General features: G+C 37.7%; 1 protein-coding gene across 2 annotated transcripts in view; it reads right to left on the bottom strand.

Moving 5' to 3' along the window:
* Positions 1-22,318, bottom strand: part of Cwf19l2 (CWF19 like cell cycle control factor 2) — a 73,495-nt gene that overhangs the window by 28,784 nt on the left and 22,393 nt on the right. For both annotated transcript variants that reach the window (XM_057768735.1, XM_057768736.1), the window contains 4 exons: positions 21,128-21,218; positions 17,621-17,713; positions 14,833-14,946; positions 12,782-12,919 (listed from right to left, as the gene is read on the bottom strand). In XM_057768735.1, the coding sequence (XP_057624718.1) occupies positions 12,782-12,919; positions 14,833-14,946; positions 17,621-17,713; positions 21,128-21,218 (436 nt within the window). The remainder of the gene's footprint in view (positions 1-12,781; positions 12,920-14,832; positions 14,947-17,620; positions 17,714-21,127; positions 21,219-22,318) is intronic.

Here is a 22,318-nt window from a genome sequence, read left to right as displayed (position 1 = left end):
GCACAAGAAGCTTCAGAAGAGAATAATATTAAGATGTGGCCTAGATACCATTCTTATATTTTGGTGAAGAATGTGACTGCTTTTTTTCCCTTCTCTGAAATGTCTGTGGATGCTAAATTGAAGAGTTCTGAATTGCTTTGGCAGAGGAAATTTCAAGTGAGTCTAGTATTGATTCTGTTGTGAGGTTATTAGTATTCAGTCTTATGTAGATCTATAATGAAAAGGAGCAAGCTGAGCAGGGAAAAATATAAAATGTACAGTTGAAGGGGAATGGGGGTACCAGGAAGTAGTATAGAACTGAATCTTGTGTTAAAAAAAATAAACAGATTAAAGAAAAGCCTTAGGTTAAATAACGAGAGTGACTTCAGGGTAAGACCCTACCTAGCTGAACTTCCAACTTTTCAACTGAAAAGGAATTAAAGGAAAGCTTGGAGCCAGGTGTGGTGGTGCATGCTCTCACACACTCATGCCTTTAATCCCAAAACTCCAGACAGAGAGATGCAGATCTCTGAATTTGAGGCCAGCCTGGTCTCCAGAAGATGTTTAGGCTGTTCTTAGGTAAAGAAAACTATAGAAAACAGAAAGTTGGTGAAGCTGTAAATAAACAATGGGGTGATGTTCCAGCCCTAGCAAGAAGCACAATTTGGAAGCTCCAACCCTGCGGTTCTGGTTTTTGAGTCAAGAATTAAAGAAAGGGATTATGAAATTTGCCTCTATGACTAAAGAAAGTGTCTGAGACCAGGCATGTGTCAGGTGTATCACTGAATGGAGGTCTAGAGACGTCAATCGGTGAAGCTGTGGAGGTAAAACAAGGGTTGCCTTAGAGACCCCAAGATGTTGGAGAGGCCAGAACCATGGGACATTTGCCCAGGAAAGCTATACAACGGCATCGAACCAGTACAAGTGAACAGAGATTTTGAAAAAGAGAGAGATGTGAAGAAAGTTTTGACATCAGGGCATGGGGATGCAGAATTTGAAGTTTGCCAGCGGGTTTTCAGTTTTGCTTTAGTCCGGCATTTTCTCACTGGGCTCCCTTTCCTCCATTTTAGAATGGTAATGTATAACTTGTGCCATTGTATGTTGGAAGTATGAGATCTGCTGTATGATTTTGATTTTACATGGGTTTAAAAGACAGAATGCGCCTCAAAAGGGACTTTGAACTTTGGAGTTTTAAACAAGTTTGAGGCTGTTACAGACTACAGGGACTTTTGAAGTAGGAATAGGGGCCAGGAAGTAAAAGTAGGAATAAAAATAGCCCCGATAAGCTCATAGGAAGTGGCACTATTGGAAGGTGTGACCTTGGAGTAGGTAGGGCTTTGTTGAAGGAAATGCATAACTCAAGGGCAAGCTTTGAGGTCTCCTATATTCAAGCCACACCCAGTGAGACAGACCACTTCCTGCTGCTTGCTGACCTGGGAGTAGAACTCTCAGCTCCCTCTCCAGCACTATGTCTGCCTGCAGGCCACCGTGCTCCCCACCATGATGATAATGGACTAAACTTTTAAAATTATAAATGTTTTCCATTGTAAGAGTTACTGTGGTCATAGTGTCACTTCAAGGCAACAAAAACCCTAATTAAGACAAAATAACAGAATTATAACAGAGGAAAATAAACTAAAATCTAATGTTCACAAAAGCATCCAAGCTTATGGCAATGCTCTCAAGGCAAAATGATAATCAAGTCTCAGTCATCAATTGCTGAAGACATACCCTGGAAATCCACCAGCCACATCAGCCAGGGAATCAGACTTCTTAGACCACTCCACCCCTTAGTCTCAATCATCAATGCCGAAGGCAGACTATTCCTGAAAACCCACAGCCACATAGGTAAAGAATGGAATGTTTACTGTCCCTCCTGTTCTTCAGTTACAATGAACCAAACTCATCTACAGTTTTTTCAACTCCTACAACATCTCCTTACACTGTGTCACTCTATGCACCAAATACAAGGGCACCCAAGTTCATAAAGGAAACATGGTTACAGCTTAAATTACATACTGACCCTCACACAGTGATAGTAACTTCAATATCCCACTCATACCAAAAGACAGGTCATCCAGGTTACGAAAGTAAACAGAAATGCTGGAGCTGCCTAATGGCATAACCAAATGAACCTAAAGATATATACAGAACAGTTTACACACACACACACACACACACACACACACAAATTTTCTCAGCACCTCATGGAACTTTCTCCAAAATTAATCACATACTCAGTAAGAATGAAAGTTTCAATAGATGCAAGAAAATTAAAATAACACCTTGAATTTTATTAGGCCACCATGGTTAAAGAACAGAAATCTTACTAACTCATGGAAAATGAACAACTCTCTACAGAATGAAAAATGGGTCAAGAGAGAAAGAAAGAAATTAAAGACTTCTTAGAATAAAAATAAAAACACAATATACCCAAACTTCTGGGACACAATTAAGGTTTTTCTCAAAGGTTAGTTCACAGCATTGGTAGCTACGTAAAAAAATCAGAGTGATCTCATGCTAGTAACTTAACAGCATATCTAAAAACTCTAGAATAAAGGCAAAGAATATCACCAAAAAGATGGCAAGAAGTAACTAGACTCAGGGCTGTTTGGTATTGACCTTCACTGCTCCCAGTCTGTCCTGTGTTTCTGTCTTCATTTCTCTTAGTCTAATTTTTCCTCAACCTCAGCATCCACTCCCAGGGAATCCCCAGCAGATTTCTGCTCTAGCCTGCAGCTTACAGTATGTTTTACAAAAAAGAAAAAGAATACAGAAAATCCTTAAAAGAAGAAACATTGTAGTCAGGCATGGTGGCCCATGCATTTAATCCATAGCAACCCATGTATCCCTAGTTTTGCCCCAAACTGAAAGCATTGCTTTACCCATTACTTTCCTACTGCCATCATCAAACAAAAATGAGTTTTCATCTCACATTCCCATATGTAAAAACTGGTTACAAGAATAAAGGATTGGCATTGTTTCCATCTTCCTTAGTAGCTGATGGAGGAGGGTCTATGTGTTACTTTCATTGGTTAATAAAGAAACTGCCTTGGCCCTGATAGGACAGAAAATTAGGTAGGAGGAGTAGACAGAACAAAATGCTGGGAAGAAGGGAAGTGAGCCAGTCGCCATGATTCTCCTCTCCTAGACAGACGCAGTTCCCGGTAAGCCACCTTGTGGTGCTTCACAGATTACTAAATATGGGTTAATCAAGATGTGAGAGTTAGCCAGTAAGAGGCTAGAGCTAATGGGCCAAGCAGTGTTTAAAAGAATACAGCTTCCATGTAATTATTTCGGATATAAAGCTAGCCGTGCAGGAGCTGGGCGGGAACACAGCCAGCAGCTCCTTACTACAGAGTGGCTGCCCAACGTGGTAACAAACTCTATGTAAAACCTAAGAGAGCTTAATTTTAAACAGAGAAAAAACAGAGTTTAACGCATCTTTTTGCTGTTTGTGGGTGGCATGCCGCAGAGAAATTTTCCTGACTCAGCAGCAGAAAAAAAAACTGGCCGTTTTAAAATGCCGGCTTTCTGGGCTATGCGGCCAGTCTGGCTCCTGTGGGAGACAGAGCTTTTGAATGGGGTTTTTGTGATTAAAATGCTTGCTTGCTTGATAGCAATGTGGACTTGCTGTGTGCCTGGAACTGTGCTTGGCTCATGGACACCAAATGGCTGAGGCAAAAGCGGCTCCGTCTTTGCTCCCCCATGTTGAACTGTGCTGACCTCAGGTGGGAACTATCGTAATTACCATAATAACAGCTCAATTAAGGTTTAGACTGGCAGTAAACAGGCGGTACCATACTACCTCTACATGGTTGCAACTTAAGTTTTTAAGAAGTGCTTAACATTTTAAGAAATGCTCCTGGATAGTAAAGAATTACAGATTCACAACAGGACAGATTCAGACATAGGCTTGGGAGAGAGAAGAAAAAATATAATATAGAAATAAAGTTAATGTCTTTAAAAAAGGGTTAACGTCTTTAAAGAGACAGAGTAAAGATAGTTATAGATTAAAAGAAATAAAGAAAAATAAACCACGTAAAAATGGAAACTTCTCAGAGAGCCTGGATTCTGTGTATTATTGTGTTTTCTTTAAAACTTTTGACTGAAAAGGAGCTAAGCACAGAGAGACATTTCATTACATGGGCTGGCAAGCTAAACCAGAATGGATATCATAAGGGTATGACTTCAGAATTTGGATCTAAGAACACGATGCTTTGGAAAAGAGTTTCTTCTTTTGTTTTCACAGAGGATGAGACCCTGTGGATTGCTTCTATCCCAATATGGTATGATGGATCACGCCCTCCTGAAGGGTTGCTGTGAACACTGTCAAAAAAATTCTTCACTCAACTGCTGACTGAGATGAACCTGGCACACAAGTTACACCATGAAAGATCTGATTAACAGTGCCCCCATTAGGCAGGAAGCAGTTTGGAGAGAAAAAACTGTGCCCATATTCCCAAATATTGTTTATAAATGTTCTTTTACATTTAAAGGGGGATACGATATAGATATGAATAATTTACACTGGTATAAATTTTGCTTTATTGGTATTAAGTTAAGGTCAATATTGTTATATGTATTTCTGATCTTTATTTAGGTATTATGATTATGTAATATAGGTTGTTAATGAATAATCATCAATAATAGTCAAGCTTGTAGTCATGTTAGATTTTCTAGATATATAGAGATATATTTCAGTTAGATAGACATTCTTCATATCTTTCAAAGACTAAAGAATATGGCATTTAATGTTTTAATAACTTAGGCCTTTTCATGAAATGAGACACGTCTGCTCCTGGCAGCACCAAACTACTTCAAGAGGAAGATGGGCATTGAAGAGGATCCTTATGGAGTTTGATAGCCATTTGGGCAAGAAACTGCTCTTGCCTGGACTGTTGCATAAACTGGACACAAAGAACCTGCAGAGAGAGGACTGCTGAACTTGCCTAAAGGTGAGATGGTCTTTCGGGGTTCCTGATTCATGAAAGAGTCTGTGAGATATTCTGCAGGACACAGCAGAAAGTGACTGAACTGTCTTTGGAATTTCCTGCTTCATGGAAATGTCTACTGGATACTATGGCCTGTAGGCCAAAGATGGATGCCCCAACGGTACAGAGGAACTTTGGATGACTGTACAGGCAGTGAGATGTCTCTGTCATTTCTAGAGTTTTGGACTTCTTGTTTGCTTAGTAATATTATATCCTTCTGGAGTCTTTGGTGGAGTTGAAGAATGGTTAGTTATAGTTTTCCATTATTATGATAAAGATAAAATAGATATAAATATTGTAACTGTAATTCTTACTTGATAACTGTTTTGTTATATGTAATTTTACTATGTTAAAGTGAAAGCCTTTCTTTTTTAAACAGAAAAAGGGGAAATGATGGAGGAGGGTCTATATGTTACTTTCATTGGTTAATAAAGAAACTGCCTTGGCCCTGATAGGACAGAAAACTAGGTAGGAGGAGTAGACAGAACAAAATGCTGGGAAGAAGGGAAGTGAGCCAGTCGCCATGATTCTCCTCTCCTAGACAGATGCAGTTTAAGATCTTTCCCGGTAAGCCACCTTGTGGTGCTTCACAGATTACTAAATATGGGTTAATCAAGATGTGAGAGTTAGCCAGTAAGAGGCTAGAGCTAATGGGCCAAGCAGTGTTTAAAAGAATACAGTTTCCATGTAATTATTTCGGATATAAAGCTAGCCATGCGGGAGCTGGGTGGGAACGCAGCCTGTCGCTCCTTATTACAAGTAGTGCCAAAAAATTGACATCTCCATTAAGACAAGAAACAAGAACAGAGCAATATTTGTGCCAAGGCAGTAGACCGGAACCAGAAACCTTTCCAGGTCCAACTCCAACCCAGGGACTTCTGCAGGAGGGAAATCAGACCAGGATTTACAGATACAGGTCAAAGCCAGTAACCTAGGACAAAGTTGCCCTGATGCAAGAATTCCACTTTGGGCAACCAATTCCACAGGAGTGGGACTGGACAGGCCACCTAGGACAGAGGGCCTGAGGAAACAAGCTACACCAGAAGCAGAAGCCAAGAGTAAATCCATTCCTGGGAGCCTATTCAGTCCCAGAACCTGGCAGATAAGGATTGAGCCAACCACCAGACCCAGAGTCAGTGATCTCCACCAAATGGACTTAACATACATCTATAGAATATTCCATCCAAACTGAAAAGAATATACCTTTTTCTCAGAACCTCATGGAACCTTCACAAAACACACCTCGACAAATACAAAAAACTTGGAATAACCCAATGTTCCTTATCAGATCAACATGGTATAAAACTAGAAGTAAACAGCAATACGAATTCCAGAAAACCCACAAACACATGGAAATTAAACAATGCTCACCTGAAACATCAATGGGTCAAGGAAGAAATAAAGGAAGAAATTAAAGACTTTCTAAATTTCAATGAAAACGACCAAACAACAAATTTATGGGACAAATGAAAGCAGTGTTAAGAGGAAAGTTCATAGCACTAAATGCTTACATATAGAAACTGCAAAAATACCACACTAGTGAATTAACAGAACAACTCAAAACTTTAGAACAAAAAGAAGCAAACTCATATAAGAGAACTAGACGGCAGGAAATATTCAAAGTGAGAGCTGAAATCAACAAAATAGAAACGAAGAAAACAATACAAAGAATCAATGATACAAAGACCTGGTTCTTTGAGAAAATCAACAAAATAGACAAATCTTTATCCAAACTAACCAAAAGGCAGAGAGACACTACCCAAATTAACAAAATCAGAAATGAAAAGAGGAACATAGTAACAGACACAAAGGAAATACAGAGAATCATCAGGTCGTATGTCGAAAACCTGTACTCCACAAAATTGGAAAACTTAAAGGAAATGGACAAGTTTCTGGAGAAATATCACTTACCAAAATTAAATCAAGACCAAATAATCAAATTAAACAGACCTATAACTGCTGAAGAATAGAAAGTCATCAAATTCTCCCAAACAAAAAAAGCCCAGGACCAGATGGTTTCACGTCAGAATTCTACATGACTTTCAAAGAATAACACCAATACTCCTCAAAATATTCAACACAACAGAAACAGAAGGAACATTGCCAAACTCTTTTTATAAGGCTAAAATTACCCTGATACCCTAACCACAGAAAGACATTACTAAGAAAGAAAATTGCAGACCAATCTCACTCATGAACATTGATGCAAAAATACTAAATAAAATACGAGTAAATCAAATCCAAGAACACATCAGAACCATCATCAAGTCGGCTTCATCCCACAGATGCAGGGATGGTTCAACATACGAAAATCTGTCAACGTAATCCACCATATAAACAAGCTGAAAAATAAAAACCACATGATCATCTCTTTAGATGCCGAAAAAGCTTTTGACAAAATACAATTTCCCTTCATGATAAACGTCTTGGAGAAAGTAGGAATACAAGGAATAAACATAATAAAGGCAATATACAGCAAGCCCACAGCCAACATCAAACTAAATGGAGAGAAACCCCTGCGATTCCACTGAAATCAGCAACAAGACAAGGTTGTTCACTCTCTCCATATCTATTCGATAATGTTCTTGTGGTCCTAGCTAGTGCAATAAAACACCAAAGGGAGATCAAGGGGATACAAATTGGAAAAGAAGAAGTCAAACTCTCACTGTTTGCTGATGATATGATAATGATCCCCAAAATTCTATCAAACGCTTCTACAACTCATAAACACTTTCAGCAATGTAGCAGGATACAAGATTAACTCAAAAAAATCAGTAGCCCTTCTGTACACAGATGATAAAAGGGCTGGGGAAGAAATCAGATAATCAACACCTTTCACAATAGCCACAAACAGCATAAAATATCTCAGAGTAACTCTAACCAAACAAGTGGAAGACTTGTATGACAAGAACTTTAAATCTTTGAAAAAGACACCACAAAGTGGAAAGATCTCCCATGCTCTGGGTAGGTAGAATTAACATAGTAAAAATGGCAATCTTACCAAAAGCAATCTACAGATTAAACACAATGCCCATCAAAATCCCAGCAAAATTCTTCAAAGAACTCGAAAGAATGGTACCCAACGTCATATGGAAAAGCAGAAACCCCAGGATAGCCAAAACAATCCTGTACAATAAAAACTTCTGGAGGCATCACAATCCCTGACTTCAAACTCTACTACAGAGCTACAGTCCTGAAAACAGCCTGGTATTGGCATAAGAACAGACAGGAGGACCAATGGAACCAAAGAGAAGACCCAGATATCAATCCATATATCTTTGAACACCTGATCTTTAAAAAAGCAAAAAATATCAAATAGAAAAAAGAAAGCATATATAACAAGTGGTATAACTGGCATAACTAGATATCAACACGTAGAAGAATGAAAATAGACCCATATCTATCACCATGCACAAAACTCAAGTCCAAATGGATCAAAGACTTCAACATAAAGCCAGCCACACCAAACCTTATAGAAGAGAAAGTGGGAAGTACCCTTTAACGCATTGGCATAGGGAACCACTTCCTAAATATAACCCCAGCAGCACAGATATTGAGAGAAACAATTAATGGGACTTCCTGAAACTGAAAAGCTTCTGTAAAGCAAAGGACACTATCAACAAGACAAAATGACAGTCTATAGAATGGGAAAAGATCTCTACTAACCCCACATTAGACAGAGGTCTGATCTCCAAAATATACAAAGAATTCAAGAAATTGGACACCAAAAGACCACACAATCCAATAAAAAAATTGGAGTACAGACCTAAACAGAGAAATCTAAAATGGCTGAAAGAAACTTAAAGAAATGTTTGACATCCTTAGTCATCAGACAAATACAAATCAAAACAACTCTGAAATTCCATTTTCTACCTGTAAAAATGGCCAAGATCAAAAATGATGACAACTTATGCTGGAAAGGCTGTGGGGAAAAAGGGAACACTTCTGCATTGCTGGTAGGAATGCAAGCTGGTACAACCTCTTTGAATGTCAGTGTGGCAATTTCTCAGAAAATTAGGAAAGAACCTTCCTAAGACTCAGTAATACCACTTTTGGGTATATATCCAAAGGATGCTCAATTGTGCCACAAGGACATGTGCTCAACTATGTTCACAGCAGCATTGTTTGTCATAGCCAGGACCTGGAGACAACCTAAATGCCCCTCGACCGAAGAAAGAAGAAGGAAAATGTGGTACATTTACACAATGGAGTACTACACAGCAGAAAAAAAAATAACGACAGCCTGAATTTTGTGGGAAAATGGATGAAACTAGAAAACATTATTTTCAGTGAGGTAACCCAGAGATAGAAAGACAATTATCACATGTACTCACTCATAGGTGGTTTTTAAACATAAAGCAAAGAAAGCCAGCCTACAAACTACAATCCCCCAAGAACTTAAACAACAATGTGGACACTAAGAGAGACATACATAGATCTAATCTACGTGGGAAGTAGAAAGTAAAAAACGACAAGATCTCCTGAGTATATTGGGAGCATGGGGACCTTGGGGGAGGATAGGAAGGAGGGAGGGGAGAGGCAGAGAGAGGAGCAGAGAAAAATATAGAGCTCAATAAATATCAATGAAAAAAGAAGCTACTTTGGGCCTAGGGCAGGGTAGAATATAGCCAGGCTGGAAGAGATATATAGACAGAATAGGTAGAGTCAAGAAGAAGCCATGTACCTGCTAAAGGAGATAGATACCCAAAGTTTACTCCCACAAGCCATAGCCACATGGCAATACACAGAAATTAAGAGAAATGGGTTAATTTAAGATATAAGAGTTAGGCAGGAATATGTTTAAGCTATTGGCCAAGCAGTGGTGTAATTAATACAGTTTCTATGTGATTATTCAGGTCTGAACAGCCAGGAAATGAACAAGCAGCCTCAACCTATAAAATGACAGCCAGAATGGGGCAAGAATTTTCATGTGAAGTCTAAGAAAGTTCTTTTTTTTATTAAAAAAAAAAGGTTTTTAGTCTCACAAAAACAGGAGCCAAGCAAAGCTTCTTCGTAACAACATTTTTTTCAGATAGGCTCTGTTTGTCGGTGGCGAGCAGGGGCACCACAGCTCCATTAACAGAAGGCTTACCGACTTAGAATAAGAAATGATGGTTTCCTAGTTCATGCTGGTATCATGAACACTGACTATTTAAGGAGGCCAAGCACTTAAATGGGTTTTGAGAACAGCATGCTACTAATTGCTTAATGGTGAAATAGACCCACTGCAACCCTGGAGCTAGGGTGGAGAACATGGCTCTCAGAGGCAGTGAACATGCCTCCACCATGTTAAACTGGGCAGAGCCTAAAGGCAAAGAAACCTTAGTCCTAGCCATACCCTCTTAGCATATAAAAAAAGTGCTCCTAGTCAAAAAAATAATTACAGATACATGCACAAAATAAGGACAAATTTAGATGAAAAAACCTCTAAATGGGTCACATTGTTAGATAAATGTATGTAGGCTTAGCAGAGAGAAGAAAAACAATGGACAGTTATAAAAGGAAGTGGTTTTAAAAAAGTCTTTAAAGAGACAGTCACAGATTAAAGGAGTAAAGGGAAAAAGCCATGTAAAGATGGAAAATATACAGAGAATCTGGATTATGTATATTATTGTATTTTCTTTGAATTTTTTGACTGTGAAGGGGCTAAGTACAGAGAGACATTTCATTGTACAGGCTGCTAAGCTAAGCCAACAGTTATTTTAAAGGTATCTTAACTTCACCCAACAAAAATCAGGAAGCAGTTTGGAGATAACTACATCCAAATTCCAAAATACTGTTTATAAATGTTTATTTTCATTTTAAGGGGATATAATATAGAGATGAATACTTTGCCTTGTTATGGATCTTGGTTTATTGATACAAGTTTTAGGTCAATTTTGTTATATGTATATTTCTGTTCTTGATTAAGGTATTGTGTTTGTACAGCTCATTTAAAAATGTGATATATAATTAAGAAATATAAGGTAATACACATCTGTATAATAATTAAGCTTGTAGTCATGTTAGGTTTTCTAGATGTATAGAGATAGATTTCAGATGAATAGGTATTTTTCAAGCCTTTCAAAAATTAACAGAATATGGCTTTTAAAATGTTTAAGAAATTAGGACTTTTCATGGCAATGAGACACATCTGTTACAGGCAGCCCCAATCTACTTCAAGAGGGTAATGGGCATTCAAAATGCTCTTTATGGAATTTGCTAGCCATTTGGGAAAGAAACAGCTCTTGCCTGGACTGCTTGAATAAACTGGACATGCAGGACCCACAGAAAAATGACTGCTGAAGTTGCCTAAAGAATATGAGACTGTCCTTCAAGGTTCGCCTTCATGAAAGAGCCTGCCAGACATTCTGCAGGACACAGAAGAAAGTGACTGATAAACTGCCAATATAGGCAGAACTGTCTTTAAAATTTCCTGCTTCATAGAAACATCTGCCCAATTCTATGGGCCTGTAGACTGAAGATGGATGCCCCAATGGTACAGAAGAACTTCGGGTAAACTTATCTAGGCAACAAGATGTCTTTGTCAATTTTAGAATTTTGGAAGTTGCTTACAATACAGTTCCTGTTAACTTAGGTAAAATTATATCCTTCTGGGGTCTTGGATAGAGTTGAAGAATAGAGAGTTATAATTATAGTTTTCCTCAGTTATGATAAATGATAAAGTAGATATAAATATTGTAACTATAATTCTTGGTTGGTACCTATTTTGTTTTATGTAATTTTACTATGTTAAAGTTAAAACCTTCCTTTTTATTTAGACAGAAAAGGGGAAGTGATGTGGGATTCCCCTCAGTATGCAGTGAATACCATTGATTTAAAAAAAAAAAAAAAAAAAAAAAAAGAAGCTGCTCTGGGCCTAGGACAGGCAGAATATAGCCAGGCTGGAAGAGAGATAGTGAGAGAGAGAGAGACAGAGCGAGGAATCAAGGAGACGCTATGTGGCTGCCAAAGGAGACAGATGCCAAAATTTTACCTGGTAAAGAGTCATAGCCACAAGGTGACACACAGATGAAGAGAAATGGATTAATTTAAGATATAAGAATTAGCCAGGAATATGCCTAAACTATTGGTCAAGCAGTGTTGCAATTAATACAGTTTCTGTGTGATTGATTATTCCAGTCTGAGTGGCTGAGAAATGAACAGCCAGCCTCTGCTTATAGAGTCTGAAGAGATAAAAACCACACAGGGTTCCAGCACTAAGATGAGAAGTGGACATGAGCCCCCACCCTAACCCAGAAGTTATCTTCAAGTGTGGAGTCTCACTGGGTTTACAAACCACACTTAAAGGAGGCCCCATACCCAGTATTAGATGGACAATATGTAACAAATGACTTTTTGTCTCATAATGCTTTATTTTGGGCACTTTTAAACCTTACTGGTCTTTTCTCGTATATCAGAGTTTTTGACTTTGTGTTTCTATGGAGGGTGGGTGTGTTTGTGTAGGGGTGGGCATGTTTCTCATGCATCTTTATTTCCATTTGTTTTATTTTACTCTGGCTTGTCTGTTTATTTTTTAGGAAGAAAAAGAGAGAGGTTATGGAGTTGAATGGACGGGCAGGTGGGTAATGATCTAGAAGAATATGAGGGAGGGGAACTTTTATCAGAATATATTTTATGGAAAAAAATTACAATTAAAAAATTGGGGAAAATCACATGCAATATTTGCCTTAATATTTTCCTAATATACCATATAGAAAGTTCAATATAATGAAATATCCTAAGATTAGAGCTCTTTAACATGTACATCACTGTTAGTTACAAATCAGGTTCTCACAATGCAAAGGTTTGCTAGCACTCTATCTTACCTTAGATGTCATTCTCATGAAGAGTCTGTTTTGATCAATATCTGTTCCCATCTTCTCATTTTTTACTAAATCTTTGAGACTCAGATGATCATCATCAGGAAAGTATCGGATCCTTTCTTTATCCTCATGGGTTGAAACCTAAAGCAAAGTGAACATAAAGTCTCGGCAGATGTTTTGAATGAGTTATAAATCAATCATAAAGCTGGTAATAAGTGTTAAAAAAAATCCCACCACATATCACAACTGTCCCTTCCACATGAAAGAAAGTCTGACAGACTTATACTTTGTACTTCCTCCCTTTCTTGTCTTTCTTCCCAGGAGGGAGCAATCATTAGCTGACTCCCAAGTATGGCCAAAGATTACAACTGTCCTGTCCCTATCTCTCCTGCTCTCCATGATTATGATTGTCCTGTCCCTATCTCTCCTGCTCTCCATGATTACAACTGTCCTGTCCCTATCTCTCCTACTCTACCTTACACCTAAAACTCCTTACATGGTGGAAGAAAGACTGCCATTATTCAAGCAGGAAATAAGAATTAAACAAAAAACAAACAAACAAACAAAAAAATCAGAGGTAAACATCTACTACTCTGGGTCTAATGTCTGCAGCCCTCCCCTAACTCATGTGTTACAAGGAGTCAGGACTTTAGAGAGGTAATCAGGTAATAAGATATAGCCCTCATGAGTAAGATTAGTATCCTATAAAGATATGACAGCACCTGCTCTGTGTCTGCTCTCTACTACGTTAGAATAAAATGAGAAAGCATCACTGTAAACTCAAATGTTTAACCTACCAGTCATTTGGAGTTCTCATTCTCCAGTACTAGAAGAATACATTTCTGTTAGCCAGGCCACCAACCTGACAGATTGTTCTGATTGTCAGACCTATAAATTATTCATTTATAAGCACTAATTTCTGCTATAAACAGCTTTATAAAAAAAAAAAACCTGATATTCTGAGGCCATAAAAAGCCCTGAGTTTTCCTCAGTTGGTTCCTTATCCACACGTGAATCACAAAGTGCTATTTACTTTCTCCCTAGTTCAACCCCTCATTTTAGTATCCAAGCAGAACCCATCCCCTAACTTCTTTGCAATGCCTAAAAACAATGTCCCATCATTTATTCTAACATTGCTATTAATAACCTGAACCTCATTTGATATGATTTCCCTGTTTCCACATACTTAATATTTGGCCTACACTCAAAAATGCAAATCCAAGGCCTGAATGAATCTGTCTCTGACTTTAATCACTTGTTTAGGTTGTTCAGTAGTATGCAACTTAAAAAGGCTTTCATGACATCTGATATTGTGGTTATGGATTCCTAGACAGTTCTGCCTTTTTAATTGTTCATTTATTTTTCACCGTATCTCTCCAGCTTCCCCATTACATTAGGAGTATCAATCTCATCTCTCAGTATTCAAGGAATTAATTAGTATCTAAAGAAGGATAGGCACTCAACAGGTAAACAACCCATAGTTGCCAAAAATTCCAAAGCAAACAAAAATTTTTATATTCAGTTATCATGTTCATGATCTTCAATTTTAAAACAAAAACCTAACTTATAGAAAGTAGAGGTGTTGTTTTTGCCACCTTTCCATACTCAAGGTAGTGCTAAAAATTAATTATCAGAGATGGAAGATAGAAAATACAGTGTTTAAAAGCTCATACCCCCTATGTAATTAAGACATTACTGTATGTGAACACCCTACCATTAGGCCTCAAACTAGGTGTTTACAAAGACACCAGGTCTAAGAGGTCAAGCATTTCTATGTGCAATATGGTAAATATGCAAAAGAAACTGAATACAATGTCAAAAATGTAAACTAAATTTAAAGTTGCAGTAAGCCTTCCATGTTCAGTCACTCCAAAAACATGGTTGAATTGTCTGCCTTTTGTAAAAAGTAAAAGGGTACAACTAAGAATAAAAGTGAAAATTTATTATTTTTCAATATTTTCATTTCAATAGAAAATTCTAGTCTAATGCAAAATGAACTCCAAAGAGAAAAAGAGAATTGTGAATTTGTAAGCGAAAGCATAAGCTACACATACTCCTTGTCTCTTTCTTCTTCTTGCTTTCATATCCAGGGTCCCTCCAGGGGTGTTCACAGGCCACACTCTTCCAGACTCATCTGTTCTAGTAAGGATCACTTCTTCATCTTCTTGCTAAGAAAAGGTTTAGTTAATATTTAAAATACTTATAATGCAAAATGTCCACACTTAACAACAGATTACAGAAAAGATTCTAGATTTCAGAAAGACCTATGGATCATTTTAAGTCTCTTGAATTTTTAACACTCATTGTAAATTAACCATAAAATGAAAAATAGGAGGGGGAAGAAACCCAAAGTTCATTTTAGCAATTTTATAATTCAATTAATGAGGCAATCTCCAAATGATTCTGTTAACCATTTTTAACTGGGCACATGGGGTTGAATCTAAGGCGTCATGCATAATACTAGGTAAGCAGCCGACCACTGAGTTATATTCTAACCCTGATATTACCTTTTTAAAAAAGATTCTGAGATACAGTCTTACTAAATTATCCAATGTGGCCTTGAACTCACTCTGTATTTCACACTGACCTTGAACTTGCCATATCCACCCCCCGAAATCGCGAAGATTCCAAGTGTGTGTTAGAGGCCCAGTTCAAACAATTTCATCCAAATGCGTCGAAGGATAATAAAGGAAAGAACAAAGATGGTGGCACTGCCACAGAGGGTCATACTGAAGTCTGTGGTCTATGTTGCCTCCAGAGGCCAAGTTGACGAATATAATTCCCGCTGTAATCTGGGGACCACGTTTGTTATCTGCTGCCAGCAGAGGCTTTGTGGACATCTGTTGTCTATGCTCCCACGCCTTTAATCCCAGCACTCGGGAGGCAGAGAAAAGTGGATCTTTGTGAGTTCGAGGCCAGTCTGGTCTACAAGAGCTAGTTCTAGAACAGGCTCCAAAAGCTACAGAGAAACCCTGTCTCAAAAAAAAAAAAAAAAAAAAAGTAACAAAAAACAAACAAAAAAAGAAAGCCAGCATATGACAGGTAGATCTGTCATATGCTGGTGATTCCAAGATTTATTGATTTCCCAGACCAGGGTGATGCTCAGAATGACCTGGGTGAAATATGTTATTAATGCAATAAAAGATCTAAAAACTTAACATTCATAGATCTTTGAAGTCAGCACATAGGAATTTTATGTTGATTCAATTCAACATAAAAAATTGAGACTTTTGTATATTTTTATATTTTTATATTTTTATTTTACATGCATAAATGTTTAGTCTGCATACACGTGTACCACATGTGAAGCTAGTCCCAGAAGAGGATAGAAGAGTGATACAGATCCCACGGAACTGGAGTTACACATGTTTGTGAGCAGCTATGTGCATGCTGGAACTAAACTTATAATTCTACCACCAAGACAGCTCTCTAGCCCCATTTCCTATATTCTTTATTTAGTTTTTTCATAAAGTCAATCACATTTTATGACACTATCAGTTCAGCGTAAACAGAATACACACACACACACACATTTTATACATCTGTAAACAACCTTAATTCTGCACAGAAGACTAAAGGAATTAAACCTAACATGGAAAGCCCAAGAATCTGTAAGGCCTTCAAATTCTGGCCCTGTACTTCATTTATTTTCTAGTTCTTCACAATTCTGGTAAATTTGCACTTTATTTCCATTTCACAGATATAGTTACTTTCTTGTTCAACAAGGAAAACAAGAATGTAATCGCAGCCAACCATCAGTTCCCAAGTAATGTTAAGAATATTCACATTGCTATTATTACGAGTCATTAAGAAAGCAACCATTATACTATTTGTGATTTTCTGTCTTAGCCACCTTTTCAGGCCAAGAAAAGGTAAGCATTTTAAGTATATAGAAGACCTGGAACACTGTAAAATAACAGAGTCCTCAATAAATGCTTGATAAATGGAATTAACAAACCAGGGCCTCAAACTGATTGATACACTCTCAAAATTAAACCACTTCCTTCCCTTGGGTGTCACTTTGCTACTTTCATTTTCATGATGTTGCCAGCACAAAAGACCTGAAGCCAACTCATTTTATATCCACTTACAACAGAGAGGTCTGTTCTATGGAGAAGAAAAAAACAAACAAACCTGGCATTGCACAGGGGCAAACATTTTTAATCCCAGATCGACAATAGTGAGTCCCAGGACAAGAGTTACAGAGTAGAGAGTGCTTATCTCAAGAAATTAAAAGTGAAATTAGGCAAACCAATCTTAACATTTTTTATCCAAAAACACAAACACATTTTCTGCTACAAATAGAAAGGATTTATAAATGCTTTCTGTTTTGTAAATGCTCCAGAGTTTTACATTATTCCCAACACTGTTCAATCCACAATTTTTGATTTTACAAACACTGAAAGTGAATGTTTAATTACAAACATTTTCTATGGATATTCTTATAAACAAATCTCAATATGCTTTAGTCCTATCAATTCTTTATCTATAAAACAGCCTTATAGCTGGCAAAAATCATCCATACACAAATGAAAGTTCTAAATAGGTAAGCATTTTTATCTGTTCCATTCAATAATAGACAAACAAACCAGACAAAAATCATTTGTCTTATCTGGAATTAATATCTATTCAATTCTCTTATTCTACTGTAGGAAAAAAAATTTAAGGACATCATCAAGCCACAGAATTTAGAATAAACGATTTCCTTGGCCTGAGCATGAGGATTTCACCAGGGAATGCTAGTGAAATTTACATATAGACATCTAGAATTACAATACCACTGCTGTACTATAATAACATTAAACAAAGTAATATACATTCAAATAAGCTTTCATTACTTACCTTTGTTCTGGATCTTTGTGCTGATATCTGTGCTACGGTTTCTTTAAATTTATTTGCCTCTTTAAGTTGGGCTTTAAGTTGTTCAGCTAATTCCTTCAAAAGAAAAAATCAAATAGGTAAGCTGTGTTGTTAAATTTTACATTATAGAATATTTCAAAGTTATAAAGCAGTCAACACCTGACTGCAATAACCAACTGACACTAATTTTAACAAGCATTCTTCAGTTAAAATTTTTTTGAGTATTGAGATATTCTGTTTATGATTCTGAGGTGAATAATTTCAAGAAACTATATTTTGAGAGAGATAAGAAAATGGAAAAAAAATACATATCATCAAGAATTACACTTTTGCAGCCAGGTGATGATGGCACACATCCTAGCACTTCGGAGGCAGAGCCAGGCGGATCTCTGCAAGTTCGAGGCCAGCCTGGTCTATAGAGCAAGCTGCAGGACTGTCTCCAAAGCATTTACATTTAAATTTAAAACACCTCCATGTATATTTCAGTAAATGAATTCACTATCCTGGAACACAGAAGAATTTCTGTCTTTGCTATTCTGCCATATCAAAATTAATACAAATTAAAATAAATGATAATATATATGTATATATATATATATTATATGTATGGTAAATGAATGAGTAGGTCCTACCAAATTATCCCTATTTTTATTTAATTGTAGGCAAATTGGTCTTAACTCAAACATTTTTTATGTTCTTCTTAAACACTTTAAATTTACTGTTGCGTTTCATCATAGCATATGTATGGAGATCAGAGCACAACTTGCAGTAGTAATAGGTTGGTGGTACAGATTAAACTCGGGTTATCAGCCTTTATAACAAACTCCTTTACCTACTGAGTCATCCGACTTGTACCAAGTTTTTAGGTTCTTATATGTTATTTTAAGAAAGTAATGATAGCCGGGCGGTGGTGGCGCACGCCTTTAATCCCAGCACTCGGGAGGCAGAGACAGGCGGATCTCTGTGAGTTCGAGACCAGCCTGGTCTACAAGAGCTAGTTCCAGGACAGACTCCAAAACCACAGAGAAACCCTGTCTCAAAAAACCAAAAAAAAAAAAAAAAAAGAAAGTAATGATAAGCAGTGTTGGGCTGCAGACACCTCAGTGGTTAAGAGCATTTGCTGCTCTTACAAAGAACCAGCCATCAATACCCAGCACATACTTCAGGTGGTTCACAATCACCTATAACTTCATAGCTCCAAAAAGAGCTAACACCTTTTTCTGGCTTCAGAGGGCATCACAGTGTACACACACACACACACACACACACACACACACACACACACACTAATAAGATGTTTAATGAAAATTAAATCTTTACAAAAAGAAACTAATAAGCATTCTTAAGTTAAAGAGGAAGTGAAAGAAAGACATCGTTGACTCCTCCAACTATGTCCCAGATGTTAGATATTAGAGATGCAAGAGTAAGTAGAAAGGGATGTAGAAATAACATGTTCTTCATAAATCCAGAAATCTAAAAAGGAGAGATAATATATATTTCTCCAATAGAGAAACCACAAGAGTACTACCTCTAGAAATTCTCAAGAAACAGTACTGGCATAACTGCATGTGAACACGTACAAGAATGTAAATAGATCCACATCTATCCCCATGCACAAAACTTAAATCCAAATGGATCAAAGATCTCAACATGAATATAATGACACTGAACCTCACTGAAGAGAAAATGGGAAGGAGCCTTGAACACATGGACACAGGAGACCACTTCCTAAATATAACCTCAGTAGCACAGACACTGAGAGCAACAATCAATATCTGGGACCTCCTGAAGCTGAGAAGCTTCTGTAAGGCAAATGACACAGTCACTAAGACAAAATGGCAGCCTACAGAATGGGAAAAGATCTTCATTCACCCTACAGACAGAAGGCATAGAAACGACTCAAGAAACTAGACATCAAATTACCAAGCAATCCAATCAAAAAATGGAATACAAATCTAAACAGAGAATTCTCAACAGAAGAATCTCAAATGGCCAAAAGAAGGAATTGCTCAATATCCTTAGCTATCACAGAAATGCAAATCAAAATGACTATGAGGTACCATCTTATACCTGTCAGAATGGCTAAGATCAAAAACACCAAGGACAGCTCATGCTGTAGAGCATGCGGAGTAAGGGGAACACTATCCGCTGCTGGTGGGAATGCAATCTCTCAAGATCCAGCAATACCACTCTTGGGCATATACCCAAAGGATGCACACTCATAACACATGGACATTTGCTTAACTGTGTTCACAGCAGCATTATTCATAACAGCCAGAACCTAGAAATAACCTAGATGTCCCTCAACAGAAGAATGGATAATGAAAATGTGGTACATTTACACAATGGAGTACTACTAGTGGAAAAAAAAAATGACATCTTGAAATTTGCATGTAAATGGATAGAAATAGAAAAGACCATCCTTGAGTCAGGTAACCCAGAATCAGAAAGACAAACATTGTATGAACTCACTCATAAATGAGTATTAGACTTAATGCATAGAATTACCAGCCTAAAATCCACAATCCCAGGAAAGCTAGGTAACAAGGACAACCCTAAGAGAGACATACATGGATCTACCTGGGAAGACATCCTGAGATAATGGGGGGGAGAGAAGGGAGAGTGAAAGGGGAGAGGAAGAGGAAACGGGAAGAAAGGAAAAGAACAAGAGGGAATTGGATACCAAAAAGGGGAAGGTCAGTGAGGGGGAGAAAAGAAAGTGATATCTTAACTGAGAGAGCCATTAAAGGGCACTAGGGAAATTCCTAGGAATCCATAAGGATAACCCCAGCTAGAACATTCTAAGGAACAGTGGAGAGGACACCTAAACTGGCCTTCCCCTGTAATCAGATAATAGAATCTTCAACCAGCAACTGATGAAAACAGATAAAGAGATCTACAGCAAAGAACTGGGCCGATCTACATGAGACCAGTCCAAGAGAGGGAGGAGCTAGGGGTCAACACCATGATTATGATACCCACTGAAACAACTTACCTGAGCTAATGGGAGCTCACTGACTCTAGACTGATAGCAAGGGAACCTGCAAAGGTCCAAACTAGGCCCAGTGAATGTAGGAGATAGTTGTGAGGCTTGAGCAATCTGTGGGGCCACTGGCAATAGGACCAGAATTTATCCCTAGTGCTTAAACTGGCATCTAGGAGCACATTCTTTTTGGAAGGCCTTGGTCTTGCCCAGAAGTGAAGTGTCAGACTTTGTTGACTCCTCAAGGGAAGCCTTACCCTTTCTGAAGAGTGGAAGGAGAGTTGCATTGGGGGAAGGGTGGGGCAGGATGTGGGGAAGGAGTGGGAAGAGGACAGCTATGTAAAATGAGAAAAGATGGTAAAAAAAATTCTTAATAATAAAAAAGAAATTAAGAAGAAGTAATATCTTCAAAGAATGCCACATATAAATGGCTAAAGCTTCTAAATTTATCTGTGAAGGTTAAACGTTTCATTCTTCTCCAAGTGAACAGCACACACGGGTCTTACCATATTTCCCATCATCTCTGCCTTGATAATCTTGGCCCCCAACTTGTTCTTTTCATCAACGTTCAAGATACAGGTGGACTCTGCCTCTGGACTGCAGGTGAAACAGGACAGGAGAAGAACATATGCCATAATTCAAAATTATGCATTATCTTAAACTGACCTGAGTAAAGCATTCAGGACCAATAGAAGATCACAATTCTAACACAAAAGAATTACATTCAGCATTCTAGGGTGAATTGCACTTCAAGATTCTGTTACAAAGTTAAGAATAGCCTATTACAGTTGCAATAATAACTGGAGAGTACTGTTAACTGTAAGATAAATAATATACAAATTAACATCTTCATTTTTAAAAAACTCAGCCAGTGTACTAGTGCACACCTGTAATTCCAACACTTAGTAGACCAAAGTTGGAAGCTGCCATGAGTTAGAAGCCACCTTGAGCATATTAAATGAGGCCACTCTGGGCTTCACTGAGAGACCCTGTCTCAGAAACAAAATCTACACTGATTTTAAAAAGAAAGCCAACAAAAGCATTAATGTCAGACCACAATTTTTTATATCTTAAGAAATTTAGTATTCAATATGATGAATTACTAATCATAACTATAAACTTGGGATGGTATATTTAGCCACATTCGAGAATTAAAAGCAGCAATTGTGTGTTATTTTGCTAAATTGGTCTATAACTAATTATAAGCAAAATAATTTAAAATTGAGATCATACGCTAAAGTCAGAGAAGGCTCAGTTGAGAGAAAATTTCAGCCGTCAGATAACCCCAGCTTAAGATTCTTAGGAGTCGAGGCTACAGAAAAGGAGGGTGAACCCAGCAAGAGTCTGGAGGAGTCCTGAGCAAGGAAAGAATAGTAACAGTCACACAAGTCCAAAGTAGTCCCAGGTCATTGTACAGACTGCCAAGAGAAAGTGATACCATGAAAGAATCACTCAGGGCTGCCCTGGAGTATTCAGGGAAGAAACACCTGTAGTCAGAGAAATAATTCTCCCACATAATTAAAGAAATGTTAAAAGGAATTCTGGTAATAGTGTATGGTCCCACTACTCACAGAGCAAAGTTGCATAAGTGGGAAAATACTGGGTAGAAGCCTTAGGAAATAATATGTCCTGTACACTAAAATGCTACTTGGAGCCCAAATTAAAAAAAAAAAAAAAAAAAAAAGTAAGATTAAGAG

This window comes from Chionomys nivalis, chromosome 4, assembly GCF_950005125.1.
Source record: "Chionomys nivalis chromosome 4, mChiNiv1.1, whole genome shotgun sequence".
Taxonomy (NCBI): Eukaryota; Metazoa; Chordata; class Mammalia; order Rodentia; family Cricetidae; genus Chionomys; species Chionomys nivalis.
Note: the sequence above shows the minus strand (reverse complement) of the source record. Positions and strands in the feature narration are given on the sequence as shown.